General features: G+C 36.5%; 2 protein-coding genes across 2 annotated transcripts in view; one reads left to right on the top strand and one right to left on the bottom strand.

Annotated features, from left to right (window-relative positions):
• The first annotated feature begins 333 nt into the window (after positions 1–333).
• LOC105221788 (tetraspanin-6) lies at positions 334–8,519 on the top strand. The gene is made up of 5 exons (XM_049459306.1): positions 334–492; positions 585–773; positions 837–1,025; positions 3,915–4,040; positions 8,257–8,519. Exons 1-5 carry the CDS (start codon positions 406–408, stop codon positions 8,410–8,412), a joined length of 747 nt encoding a protein of 248 aa, XP_049315263.1. The 5' UTR covers positions 334–405; the 3' UTR covers positions 8,413–8,519.
• The window catches only part of LOC105221789 (G-protein coupled receptor Mth2), a 36,261-nt gene continuing 29,701 nt past the window's right edge, over positions 8,502–15,061 (bottom strand). The window contains exons 5-7 of the mRNA XM_011198901.4: positions 9,449–9,630; positions 9,002–9,388; positions 8,502–8,922 (exon numbers count right to left, since the gene is read on the bottom strand). Of these exons, the coding sequence (XP_011197203.2) occupies positions 8,771–8,922; positions 9,002–9,388; positions 9,449–9,630 (721 nt within the window). The 3' untranslated portion in view covers positions 8,502–8,770. The remainder of the gene's footprint in view (positions 8,923–9,001; positions 9,389–9,448; positions 9,631–15,061) is intronic.

Below are 15,061 nucleotides of genomic sequence, written 5' to 3'. Positions count from 1 at the left end.
CAAATCAATTGATTGTTTGTGAGGTGCATTGATCCACTTGTGCGCTTGTTCATGCCTACATACATTCATATACAAGCATACAAAAATGTACATATGTAAATATGTATAAATGTGTCAATATGTTTATTAAAGAAATAAAATGCATTTCTATAAGAATGCTTGAATCTTTATATACATACGTATGTAAGTAAATAATCAGTGCGAATACTTAAAATGCCCATTCAGCTGCTAACCTACATATGCATATACATATAGTATATGAATGGTAATTATGTACATATGTATAGCAAGCAGATATTTATTCTGCATAGCTTTTATTTTTTTTATAAATTTGGTGCACTTCGCTGCTGCCCGCAACTCAAAGGCGATGCTTTCAGTACAAATTCGACACTTAACTAGTATAGTATGGGCACACTGGACCAGGAGACGGACATTATGCTTTCCTTTAATTTCATACGAGGAATGCTCTTATTGTTTAACCTATTGCTTTGGGTGAGTAAGAAGAGAGTTGCAAGAACCTTCATACATACAAACTCTAAATTTTATTATTAAAAAAAAATGTTAATATTTTTTAATATCTTCAGTTTGCCGGTCTCTTGATAATCCTAACGGGCATTTGGTTGCAAACGGATTTTCAAAACTATTTGAAGATCAGTGGTGGTTACTCGAACTATGTGCCCTACCTGTTGCTCATCGTTGGCGGCATCTTGGTGTTCGCCGCTTCGTTGGCCTGCTCGTGCATCGTGAAGGTGGATCCGACGATGCTGGTAATTGTAAGTATACAGTAATGATAATTTTTTATATTTTGTTATAATTTGTTATTACTCATTTTACAGTATGGCGGTTTCCTTATTGCTGCCATGTTCACTTTGATATTAATGTCCATCTACATATACACTTATAAGGATAGTGTGATAACTGGGTTACCGGCCGGTATTGAGCGTGAGGTTAAAAACTACAATGCCTACAAAAGTGACCCGTTTCTTGCGAATAACGCAACTCTCATCGATTATATACAGAATAATGTAAGTGTGTGTGAGCTAATATTGGGTACCGAAATTCGTATTACTAAATTTTTACAAGCATGTATGATATACATATATGATATGATATAATATTTAACAATTTTTAACGCGAAATCCCGAAAGTTGTATTTTTAAATCCCGATATTTGAGCAAAAAAATCCCGAAATCCACAAAATTTAAAACGTTTAATACTTAATAAATACAGTTTTTAATAGTGCTAATTGTTTAAATCTCGGGATCCCGACTGTGAAATTATACAATTTCGATATCGATATTATCATTACATTCAAAATACTAGAATCGCAAATTGTTTAAAGCGTATCGCGAAATATCGAAATTAATTTATTGAAATTCCAAAAATCTTAGAGTGCATCAAAAATCTCGATATCTCATACTGCTTAAAGCTCTCAACTAATGTTATCGTGAAATCCCGAAATGCCTATATTGAATCCTGATAGTCTTTCAGCGCATAATACTAAATAATAATAATTTTATTAGTGCTAACTGTTCAAATTTCGGGATCCCGAAAATTGTAATGTCAAATCTTAGAATCGCTTAAAAATTTAAATTTAGATTCCAAAATCCCGAAATCTCAAATTGCTTAGAGTTCTCAACTGATATTGTGAACTTCCGAAATTCGTATATTAAAATCCTAAAGTGTTTCATATTTAATGGGAATAATTTTTATTAGTGTTAATCTTTTAAATCTCCGAATCACGTGTGTAAAATCTTGGAACCTAGAAACACTGGATCTTGACATTTACATCGCAATATTCCCACCGAACACCTGAAAATCTTAAAGTATTCGGTATTTAATGAGTATAATTTTTATTAGTGCCAACTGTTTAAATCTCGGAATCCCAACTGTGAAATTTCAGAATCGCTAAAACGTCATAATCGGCTAAATAATTATTCCGCTGGGTCTCGACACTTACATTCTTAAATCCCGAAACCTCAAATTACTTAGAGTTCTTAACTGATATTGTGAAATCCCAAAATTCGTATATTGAAATCCTGAAAATCATAAAGTGTTTCATAGTTAATGAGAATATTAGTGTTATCCTTTTAAATCTGCGAATTCCGTGGGTAAAATTTTACAATCAGGAAACATTATAATCTCTTAAATATTTGTGCCTTTAAATCTCGACATTTACATTCCAAAACCGCGAAATCTGAAATTGCTTAAAGCTTTCCATTGAACCTTAAATCAAAGAGACATTTGGTAATGACTGAACTGAAAACAACAAGAGACTTTGGCTACACCGAAGTTAAATACCTTTCACAAGTAATTTTTTATTGCAAAAAAGTTAAAAAAAAAGATCTTTATGATTTAAACTTGCTGGCAGTTTGTGCTCAGAACGCCGCTGCTATAGTATTTGAAATCGACGCTTAAATAAATGAAATGGTCTTGATGGATCGGTGATTGAAATGGCGATACGTTATGTTGTTGAGCTTGTGAAGAATTGGAATGCAACAGTTACACGGTTATCCCCAACGTGAGACAAATAAGTGAATACTACGAAGTATTATTTGATATTTTTGTAGCAATCGTGAAGGGGTTTTGATCGCATTCGTAATCACATATAGAATATTTATCGAATAAAAAGTGCGGAAGCGATTTGAAATCTAATTCATGATATTCAACCACGTGGTACTGCAGATCTCATTAAGCCATTTAAAAATATATGTTTTTGTTTCATTTTTTTTAAAACTCCTAAAATTGAGTTGTGGTTATATCTCACGAACTAATTGCTCAAAAATTTAAAATAAGTGCCAACTCCAAAATATATGAATTCACCTGAAGTGGCGATTCGCATGGAAACAGTAAGCACTTTCCAGTCTGTTTGGTATTCTGCTTACATATGTACATATGTACATATTTATGCATGTAAATAAGTATACAATAAATACAAAGATTATTTTAAAACCAATAACTCCACGCTATCTCTGAAGTCGTAGCTAAATATAACTACTTTCAGCAGGAGTCCTACCTTCAATAAGTATATATGTATGTACATAAATGAATAAAAAGTAAGTTATCAGTGAAACATAAATAAATAAATATGAGGAATATAATATTCGAAAAGAGATAAGATCTGTCAATAAAGAAAAAAAATATGTTTACATAATGCGAAGTGACCCACACGAGTGGCCGCAGCGCTGATAAATCATGTCTGTAAATATAAATCAGTTGCGGAAAAAACGAGAGAAAGATTTTCAAGTTCCCAAATTAAATATTATTCTTTTTTTTGGATTGTATGTAAATATAATAATACTGATGCCAGCATTTTATTTTCTCTTTAAAAATTTACATAAATGACGTTCTGAGTGATGTTATACTAAAAAATGTCAAACTTTCTTAAGTGTCTTGAAGCATACTCGTACATATATGGTTTAATATAAGGTATAAAGTCAATAAATCGTTAGAAAAACCTTATCTGCAAGCTAAGGCTAATATTCACCCAATTTTATGCTTTTTTATACGTAAAAGAATATGCTGCCTGATTTTCATTAAGATAACTCATATATTGAGCGATATACCATATATGCCATAAAGTCTACCGGAGACTCGAAAAGTTTTATATTAGGTATTTATATGGGGGCTAGGAGAAGTATGACCAAAATTTCACCCAGTTTTGATAAAAGCGTAAATTGTTACCAAAAAAAATTATATCCGTATTCCAATAATATATTTTACAGATTGACTGATATATGTGATCAGGAGTCAAGCATAGGCACTGGATTCCACATATTCGGTACTTTCGTATCATTTCATCATCAGTGTAAAATTTACGTCAGGGCATTATTTTTATTTACTGATCGCATTTTTAATAATTTTTTTATATCTTACATGATTTCGTTTTTTATTTTATTTTTGTTACTTTTCAGCTTGAATGTTGTGGCGGCAAAAACCATCTGGATTGGCCGAAAGATTCGCTACCGAACTCGTGTTGCTGGGACAGTGGCGAAAATAAGAATTGTTCAGACTTTCAATTTGGACAACTCCATGAAGTGGTGAGTTAAAAAAAATGTTTCTACCAAAAGTTATTGACGAAAATGTATAGCGAACTACACTCGAAGTAAATAATAGTAGGTTCAACATATCGCTCATTTGCTGCAAGACCGGCATAAATCAAAAAACGTGATTTTTGAGTTAATGCTGCAGAATTGTTCGTTATATCATACTTCACGTTGAGTGAAAAATTCATATGAATACCTCTTATATGCTCCGCTTGAGAAGAGGTGTAAGATTGGAGTCACTGTGTAAGGTTGTAGTCAGTTGAAAACTTTAAAAACGCGTTTTCTGGAGAATCGATTTTTTTGACTTATGCCGGTCTTACAGCAAATGAGCGATATGAGGTTGGTCATATAGCTCCCCTTCCGTATTTTTTTTTTTTTTGAATTTTGCGGCTATGTATAAATCGTTACAGAGCTCGTATCTAGCAATTCTATACATCTGTGAAAGGTATTGACTTAACCTACAAAACGACGCTATGCATGATTAGTTTGGATATTACGTCCAACAGGTATAGACGTGTAAACATGGAGTTCACTAACGCCGAAATTCGTGCTATATTAAAGTTTTCCTTCGTTAAAAGCAAATCTGCTAGAGAAACGTTCCGGGACATTGATGGTGGTTTAGGGGAGTATACTCTATCACTTCGAAGAGCGGAGGAATGGTTTTGATAATTCAGAGTGGGTGAAAACGACACCATGGATAAGCCAGTCGGCGGAAGGCCTGTGACGACGAATACCGATCAAATCATGGAAAATCATCGAGTTTTACCGGCTTGTGGCATCTCGTGACATCGCCCAGAAAACGGGAGTTAGTCACCAAACCATTTTAAACCATCTGCAAAAGGCTGGATAAACAAAAAGATTGATGTTTGGGTGCCGCATGATTTGAAGCAAAAAAATCAACGCCTGTGATATGCTGCCGAAACGGAACGATCTCGACCCATTTTTGAAGCGTATGGTGAATGGCGATGAAAAAAGGATCACATACGAAAATATCAAGCGAAAACGGTCGTGGTCGGTGACCGGTGATGCCGACCAACCCGGGATTGTCAGGCAGGTAGGTTTTGCTGTGTGTTTGGTGGGATTGGAAGAGAATCATGCACTTGAGCTACTCCTATATGGCCAGAGGCTTAATTCTACCATCTACTGCGAACAGCTGGAGCGCTTGAAGCAGGCGATCGACCAGAAGCGTCCAGAATTGGGCAACAGGAAGGGAATAGTGTTCCACCAGGGCAACGCCAGACCACACAATTCGTTGATTACTCGTCAGAAGCTACGGGAGTTCTGATAGGAGGTTTTATCGCATCCATCATATAGCCCAGATATAGAGCCAAGTGATTACCACCTTCGCCATAAACTTGTTTCATCAATTGAAACGTTTCGGTTAAAGTTTTACCAATTTTAAAACAAAATTTAATGTTGGCTCTGTGTTCGAAGCTCATTTTCACACCGATAACACAAACATACTGAGACTTAAAAGGCAATGACAGATTCTAACACACCAGTCGACATATACATACATAGATGGCGCCACCACCAGGAGGCGCTAGATTCAAAAGTCTGTTTACTTTGGAACGCACCTTGTATATACGAGGTGTGTTCAAAAAGTATCGCGAATTTTGAATTTTCGCTGGTTACGTATATTCGAATTTCGCCCAGATCTGGCCCCCTGTGACTTTTTCTTGTTTCCTAAACTGAAGAGGCCCATGAAAGGACGACGTTACGCTTGTCTTGACGAGATAAAGACGGCATCGAAGGAGGAGCTGAAGAAGATGAAAAAAAAAAATGATTTTTTGAAGCGCTTCGAAGATTGGAAAACCCGTTGGCACAAGTGTATAACATCTCATGGGATTACTTTGAAGGGGACAAAATAGATATTCATGAATAAATAAAAATAATTTTTTGAAAAAACACACAAAATTCGCGATACTTTTTGAACACACCTCGTATATATTTTTCGAAATATGCATTAGTTTAATGTATAAAAGGTTAGCAGGATGCCAACTGTTAGATATATTTAAGGGTCCAAGCGTTTTTTTGCCAACTGAAAGAAAAAAGCCATTTATTATTTTTACTATCTTATTTTGTGCTTGAAAGGGGGAAAAAAGGTCATACTCTCGTTACCATGATTTCTACCCTTGAGGTCTGTGTGATTAGTACGCTATCTCAGGAAGCTGCAAAACTGTAAAAAATGCATAAAAAGCGGCTCTTCAAAATTAAAAGTCGATTTTTTTACAAGTTTTTTAACTTTGTCGAATTATTTCAAAATATTACTTATATTATTAATATTATTAAATTTTTCAATTTTGGTACTAAATGGTACTGGTCAAACAAATCGGCTGATTAGAAAATGCATTAAAAAAAGCAATTTCTACGTTAAGTTTCAGGCAGCTAACACTAAAACCGATATAATTTCGGAAATAATTTAAATTTTGAAAAAAAATTTTAGAAAGACATTTTTGATTATCTAAGCCAGTGGTTCCCAACTTATTTTGTCTACCGCCCACTTTGAGAATAAATATTTTTTTAGCGCCCCCATTTTCTCACCTATTTAAAAACCACTATAACTTCAAATTAATTATTGTGACCTATATACATATGTATGTATATTAACGGAGAATTCTAAACGAAATTTTTACTATAACCAGCAACTTGAAACCTGAGCGCAGTAGGTAACATACAATGGTGCTTAGGTCTCAAGTTAACTCTTACGGGCTCCACCTGCCAATAAGAATGATTATTGAAACACAACTTTATAGTATTAAAACAGACATTGCTGTGTTGACATTTGAAAACGGATCCAACACCCAGTCTGGTATTTCCAAGTTCACAATGTCCTGGTATCGTTCGGTGAAGTCAATGTGGAGGTTTTCCAAATGTTGGCAGTAGGCAAACAATTCGTCGTTACTTGCATGAGAGATGCCCCCGTTTATGAAACGGAGCGACCGATTGACATGATTTTCATTTTTTCTATATTCAATAAAATAAGACAGATATAGGAACCACGCGAGAGAAATATAGAACCGAGTTTGAGCAATCTTTTTAATTCATATTAGTTGATGTTCACAAGTTGTTGTTGAGAGTCGAGAGCTCATGTAGCCGTTGTCTAAGAGGCCTCCTAGCTAAATGAACTTACAAATAACCCCCCAGGCCTCTACACAACCGCCACCATTTTCTTTCTGGGTCCCTTACCGCCCGCCCTTGACACCTGCAGCGCCCACAAGGGGCGTTTATCGCTCACTTTGGGAAACACTGATATAAGCTATCAAATTAATGAACACTGTCCAGCACGCAGTGAAGAATATAAAGGAGTCGTGGCTGACAGTTTACACGAAAACCATGGAGAGCCGATTCGGCTTAGTTCGCTGCAACTCGGACTAACGTATGGAACGACTTAACTCATTTTACGTCGAGATCTTAAATTGAAAGCGTAAAAATACAGCTGGTGCAAGAACTGAAGCCACTCGACCTTTCCAAGCGACATCGCTTACCTCTATGGGCTTTTCAAGAGTTCCAAGAAGATCCGACGTTTTCGTGCCAAGTTTTATTCAGCAATTAGGCCACATCTGGCTCAATGGGTAAGTAAACAAGCAAAATTTCCCGCATTAGGAAGAAGAGCAACCTGAAGAGATTCATGAGCTGTCATTTTATCCACAAAACACAACGGTTTGGAGTGGTTTGTGGGCAGATGGAATCATCGGTCTATATTTCTTCCAAAATGGTGCCGTAACCGTCAATGGCGGCCGTTATCGGGCCATGATAACCTACTGTGTGATGCCACTTCCCACACATCTCATTAATTAATGGATTTATTGAGATAACACTTCGGAGAACATATAATTTCGCGTTTTGGGCCGGTCGATTGGCCACCAAGATCTAGCGATATCACACCGTGGACCACCGCGACCAACATTTCAAAGAGATAATATTAAAAAAATAAAAGCAAAGTATGTTCTTTGGAACGATAATAAACACTCCCCCAATTAAAATTAAAGTTTCTATATTGTTTCATTAAAAAAGTGGGGAATCTCGAAATGGATCACCCTTTATAAAAAAGGGAAGTGTAATATGTCTAATATTTGTACATACCGCTGATTCATTTCAAAACTTTTGCCACACCCATAAGATTCTACAAATTTCTTATTTTTAATACACTACATACATACATATGTATATTCAATGTTCATTTCAAATATTTTCACGTTGATTTCAGGGTTGCTTGCCTAAACTGATACGACTTATTAACACAAATCTCACCAGCATTGGCGTAATGCTTTCGGTCTTGGCTTTATTTCCGCTTTTTGCCATGGTCTTTTCCTACTCGCTGGCGTCGGCAAGTAGAAGGATTGGCTACCAGCCGATTGGATGAGTTCTGACCTGATTTGAATTAACAAATATTTCTTGTTTTATAAATTTATTTTTCCTGTAATTTAAGTCTGAATAAAATATACACACGCATTTCAGTATAAATTTAAATATGGCTTTTAATGGTAAATAAATATAATAAATAGCTTACAAACAAGCGTAACGCTAATAAAATAACATACATATAAACACATACATAAGCATATGTAGCTGTGTGCCAAAGGTTGCGAATCTGTAGTTTTCGTGTCTAAACGCACTTTGACACACCTCGAAAGCGTAAAAAAAAATTATATACAAATATTACAAATGCACAATAATACAAATACAATAATGAGTGGGAGGCGTACAACAAATAACTTATGCTAATTCTTTGCCGCATTACAAAGCAATGACAGATTGCCTTCGATGGCATTTAGGCGCGTCATCGAGAGGCTCTGTGTCTGTGGCGCATAGGTGGACTGTGTAGCGCAGGTGGCCGGAGGTAGCGTTTTTAGGCTGTCATTGGAACGGAAACCTAAAAATTTACAAATAAATAAGTAACAAGTTTATATATAGTATGTATATTTCATGTGTCTAAATAGATCACCACCAACCTAATTTAAAGAGTATTGCATGCCAGATGCGCTTCTTGAAGACGAATATAAAGAAGACGAAAACACCCAATAGCACATTGAAGGAATCGCTAACGACCCAAAAGAACACTTTTTTGCGATCGTATAAAACGATGCTCAATATTTCCATGAACCACGTAATGCCCATAACAATGAACAGTTTCGTATTCATGGCAAAACGCGCCTTATCCACGAAAAAGCGACGTCGCATAATCGGTTTTTCGACATTTGAACTTTGCATGCGGAAAATTTCACGTTTTACGCGATTACAGTAGCGTAGTGTTAGTAGAAAGAGCACAAAGTTGAAGAGCGAGAGCACTCCAATCGGTCCGGAGAAGAAGAGTAAATTTGCCGAAGCAAAAGTGCCATCTGCAATGCAAAATTTTATTAATTTTTTGGCAAAGAGCGCACCACAATAGCTATACTTACAAGTGAACCAGCAGCGACCCTGCTTGAAGTTCGGACGTAAATTCTCATTGGTCAGTAAATCTGATTTAGCCAGCGTCACTGTAATGGTCGTCATGAGCGTGGGTAGCCCCCAACCATAGAGTGAGTAGAGTAGAAAACGTCCCATATCCTTTGTCTGGAAACCACGTTTCTTTTTTGCGGATCTAGAAAGAACAAAAAAATTATTATTTCTTCCTTGTGTGAAGATTTGTGTGGTAATATGTTTCGTATTTTATGGAATCGTAGAGTTTAACCTAATATCAATATATTATATCATTAAAGTATTGTAATGAGAAAGAATAATGATCAAGTATTTGTTTTTTGGAAATTCCACAAGATTGCTATAGATCTTAACTATTTGTACTGGAGATCTAATACTAAATCAATCGGAGCGTTCATTCCCAATTTCACATCTCCTGATGTATATTAAACATATACGAAATAGTCTAAGATTAAGCTGAGTTCTTCTTTCCCTGAAAATTGAAGTACATTTTATCGCGCTTCTCTCCTTCTTTATCTGCCGTGGTTAAGGTATGTATATACTTTACTACTAAGGATTATCTCAACATTGAAGTTATTATGTTATATGCATATGTTTTCAAAGAGAATCACGTTACAACGCCATGAGTGCTAAGTACGCGTCGCGCTACGAAGTTGTGTCTTTGCATCCACCCGAAATTTCCCAAAATGTTGCAATCAGCGGCTGCTAAATATATGAGAAAAAAGGCATTTGTACAGAAGTGGATACAGCGATATAAAGTGCTAAAATGTGGATGATTTACCAGGACCGGCATCACTTTTCAAAATAGTGAACAAAAAAGATGAAAAAAGGATAGTGAATCTGTTTTCGCGGAATCCTGCTTTGACACTGCGGCAGAGGACAAGCAAAATTAATGGCAAAAGATTTAGATATAACCTACGAAACTATCCGAACCCTTCTTCACACTCATGATTTGAAATGGCGCAACACAATGAAGAAGCTTCTTTTGACAGAAAATCTTGTGACAAAGCAACTCGCTTGGGCGCATGAGAATATTGATAGAGATTTTGAAAATGTCATTTTTACTGATGAATGTTCTATTTGGGCACGTTTTGTCCTCACACGAGCCTGGACAACTTCCACCAATAGGCTTGTTCAGCGGAGCGTAAAACATGTAATAAAGGTGCATCTTTGAGGCTGCTTCGTAAAGCAGAGATAAAAATCTACAAAAAGGCTTTACTGCTATCTGGTTCATCATCATCTGAAGATTGGATTCTCCAGGAAGACAACGATCCTAAACACCGCAGCAAGCTCTGTAAAGTTCAAACCCTATTGAAAATGTGTGGGCATATATTAAACAGAAGCTTCCTGAAAAACGCACATACACTTTGAAGCAATTGTTTTACGAAAGTCGTCGGATCTGAAGATCCTTGCCACTAGAATACGCCGTCAAATTAGTAGAAAGTATGCCTCGGAGATGCCAGGCAATTATCGACACCGGTGGTGACTGGACATATTATTGACCAAATTGCATCATTGTAATGTGTACAATATGTATATAAATATGGAAGTTTCATAAAATAATTTTTTTTATAAATTAACACGACCACGCTCTTACTTGACAGACTGTATATTAAACTTATACGAAATAGTTTAAGATTGAGCTGAGTTCTTCTTTCCCTGAAAATTGCAGTACATTTTATCGCGCTTATCTGTCTTCTTTATCTGTTGCCGGAAAGAACTAAGTAGGTGTGGTGGATATCTGGCGACACACCGAGGCCTTTAGAAGACCTACAGAAACTAAAATGCCCTCACACTATCAAGTTTTCTCTAAACCAACATATGGTCTTTATGAAGTTCATCAAGCCCAAAAGACGAAAGCATGTCCCACGATTGGAATTTAATTGTGCTCTGCCCAATCCGCAAAAAAGGAGACCCAATAATTTGCGCTATTCAACGTATTGTGTGAAAGATTAAAGCCCACCATCAACAAACTGGTTAAATTTTATCTGTGTGACCTTAGGCCCGAAAAATCAACAAATGACCAGATGTTCACCATGCACCAAAACATGGAAAAGACCCTTGAAAGGGGAATCGACTCACACCACTTCTTAGTCGATTTTAAAGCTGCTTTTGAGAGCACGAAAGGAGCTGCCTTTATGCCGCTATGTCTGAATTTAATATCTTCGCAAAACTAATACGGCTTTGCAAACTGACGTTGCGCAATACCAAAAGCACCATCAGGATCGTGAAGGACCTTTCCGAGCCGTTCGATACCAAACGAGGTTTCAGACAAGGCAACTCTCTATCATGCGATTTCTTCAATCTATTGCTCGAGAAAATAATTCGATTTGCAGAGCTGAATCAAGAAGGCAAAATCGTGTATAATAGTGTACTGCTACTGGCGTACGTCGATGATATTGATATAATTGGCTCAACAACCGCGACGTTAGTTCTGCTTTCTCCAGACTGGATAAGAAATCGAAGCAAATGGGTTCGGTAAGACGAAATATCTCCAGTCATCAATCAAACAATCGTCGTACTCACGACTCGGCTCCCGCGACACTGTTGACAATCTAAACTTCGAAGTCCTAGAAAATTTCGTCTGTCTTGGAACCAGTATTCACACCAACAACAATATCAGCCTCGAAATCCAACGCAGAATAACTCTTACCAAAAGGTGCTAGTTCGGACTGAGCTGGCAATTGAGAAATAAATTCCTCTATTGAAGTATAAAGACTAAACTCTATAAGTCACTCATTATTCCCGTCCTGCCATATGGTGAAGACAACATCTGATGTGTCGAGAGAAGGATTCTGATGAAGATTTATGGTTCTTTGCACATTGGCAACAGCGAATATCGTATTCGATGGAACGATAAGCTGTACGAGTTATACGACGACAAAAGAAGAGGAACACTTCCACTCCGTTGGAGAGATTTGGTGGAGAAGGTCCTGGCTATACTTAGTATATCGAATTCACGCCAAATTGCGAAAGAAAAAAACGACTGGCACGCTGTTGTTAACTCGTGTCTACGCCAATAAAGTAAAGGAATCCAGTAATTACGTCTTCAAGAAGTGAGGCAGAGTGAAGACAAAAGTACAAAAGATGAAATAAGCTTTTTGTGGCAAAGTGAAAGCAAGCCACTTAGAAATTCCCCTCTTCATTAAAGTCACAGTTTGATAAGGAATTTTAAAAATAAGAACTTACATGGGCAAACGAGAGCTATAATAAGAGCAGCAATATATCATGAAGTACCGTAATAAACGGAGGTTTATTACTGGAGCGCAATAAATATCCCTGTGTGTTTACGTAGTCAAATATACATTACTCTTCCTTCCGGCTACTTTGTAGCTATTTAGCGAAGCGCACAGTAAAATTTTTATTACCTAAACATGTGCAAGTATGTACAGAATGTGTTCCCTATTGGCTTATAAGGTGCTGCGCCCAAAATCCATGGCACTTTTTCTAATGATCTTTATCGAATAATTGATTTTATGAATTATTGTCTCGTCAATATTAGCTTGCTTACGTGGGGGTTTAACGGTCGGATAGTTACATACACTCATACACGCATATAATTTTAATAGGGTCCCAAATATATGCACTCAACAGCTGGATACATTGCTAATATATTTTCGGTACTAAATGATTAATTAATTGTTTGATTGTGACTAATGCTCTTGAATTGATTGGCATTGGTGGTGAAGACTGTTAGGCAACTGATGATTTGTCAAGCGTGTGGTGTATAAAATAAGAGCTTTATTGGCATTAAAATATTACGTTTATCACACAATAAAATAATTGCACATATTTATTTGGTATGATTATTTGAAAATTTAATCTTTATATGTTATGGTTTCTATGTATAACAATAAAAATACTACACTGAGTAATATATGTACATATTTGGATAAACTATTGTTCGACAAATGGCTCTGAAATTGGAATATTCATACCTCACACTTATTTATAATATCCGCATTTACATATATTTTTAAGCAATATTTATTTCATGGGATGGGATCAGGGCGTTATCGTGGTGCAAAAGCCAATTTGTGTTCTTCCACAAATCCGGGCTTTTCTGGCGGATTGCTTCGCGCAAATTGCGCATAACTTGCAGGTAATATTCCTTATTGACCGTTCTTCCCCGTGGCAAGAACTCATGATGCACCACGCCCCTGCAATCGAAGAAAACTGTCAGATTCGCGATACTTTTTGAACACACCTCGTATGTAACGGGTGAATTTTTTGAGGTTAGGATTTTCATGCATTAGTATTTGACAGATCACGTGGGATTTCAGACATGGTGTCAAAGAGAAAGATGCTCAGTATGCTTTGACATTTCATCATGAATAGACTTACTAACGAGCAACGCTTGCAAATCATTGAATTTTATTACCAAAATCAGTGTTCGGTTTTTTTTTTTTTTCGGACAAATTTTGTTCAGCGATGAGGCTCATTTCTGGTTGAATGGCTACGTAAATAAGCAAAATTGCCGCATTTGGGGTGAAGAGCAACCAGAAGCCGTTCAAGAACTGCCCATGCATCCCGAAAAATGCACTGTTTGGTGTGGTTTGTACGCTGGTGGAATCATTGGACCGTATTTTTTCAAAGATGCTGTTGGACGCAACGTTACGGTGAATGGCGATCGCTATCGTTCGATGCTAACAAACTTTTTGTTGCCAAAAATGGAAGAACTGAACTTGGTTGACATGTGGTTTCAACAAGATGGCGCTACATGCCACACAGCTCGCGATTCTATGGCCATTTTGAGGGAAAACTTCGGACAACAATTCATCTCAAGAAATGGACCCGTAAGTTGGCCACCAAGATCATGCGATTTAACGCCTTTAGACTATTTTTTGTGGGGCTACGTCAAGTCTAAAGTCTACAGAAATAAGCCAGCAACTATTCCAGCTTTGGAAGACAACATTTCCGAAGAAATTCGGGCTATTCCGGCCGAAATGCTCGAAAAAGTTGCCCAAAATTGGACTTTCCGAATGGACCACCTAAGACGCAGCCGCGGTCAACATTTAAATGAAATTATCTTCAAAAAGTAAATGTCATGAACCAATCTAACGTTTCAAATAAAGAACCGATGAGATTTTGCAAATTTTATGCGTTTTTTTTTTAAAAAAAGTTATCAAGCTCTTAAAAAATCACCCTTTATGTCAGAATGCAGTTTAAATACTACAAGAATTGTGCATAGAATTGTGATTAATGATGAAAAATGAATCCATTATGACAACCCTAAACGCATAAAAACCATAAGTCAAACTAGAAATATCTACGACAAAGCCTGTGGCTAACTATTAAGAGAGATATTTGCTCTCTATAGCACATATGTAAGTTTAGAAGAGGGAGGTATATGTATGTAAGTAAAAGTAACCTCTAATAAAAGCTAAGATGATGTTAAAGATGTTCTTCTCGGAGTTATTTAAATCTTTTTACTGAAATATATTATCAAAAAATTTACCAACAGTTGCAGCTTGTAAACATATTTTATCAATGGCAATAAGGCTTTTATCACAATGATTTATGAAATAATCACCAAAACGTTTTGGAGAATGGGACCACAGTTCCAGGAAAAATCCATGCTCTGCTTACGTTGA

The sequence above is a fragment of the Bactrocera dorsalis genome, chromosome 1, assembly GCF_023373825.1.
Source record: "Bactrocera dorsalis isolate Fly_Bdor chromosome 1, ASM2337382v1, whole genome shotgun sequence".
Lineage (NCBI taxonomy): Eukaryota > Metazoa > Arthropoda > Insecta > Diptera > Tephritidae > Bactrocera > Bactrocera dorsalis.
The sequence above is the reverse complement of the archived record's forward strand: the minus strand, read 5'-3'. Positions and strand labels throughout refer to the sequence as shown.

Excerpts from the sequence above, each read along its gene's own strand:
- LOC105221788 (XM_049459306.1), top strand. The coding sequence starts at position 406 with ATGGGCACACTGGACCAGGAGACGGACATTATGCTTTCCTTTAATTTC. Across the intron at positions 493-584 it reads TGTTTAACCTATTGCTTTGG|TTTGCCGGTCTCTTGATAAT; the intron begins GTGAGTAAGAAG and ends TAATATCTTCAG. Across the intron at positions 774-836 it reads ATCCGACGATGCTGGTAATT|TATGGCGGTTTCCTTATTGC; the intron begins GTAAGTATACAG and ends CTCATTTTACAG.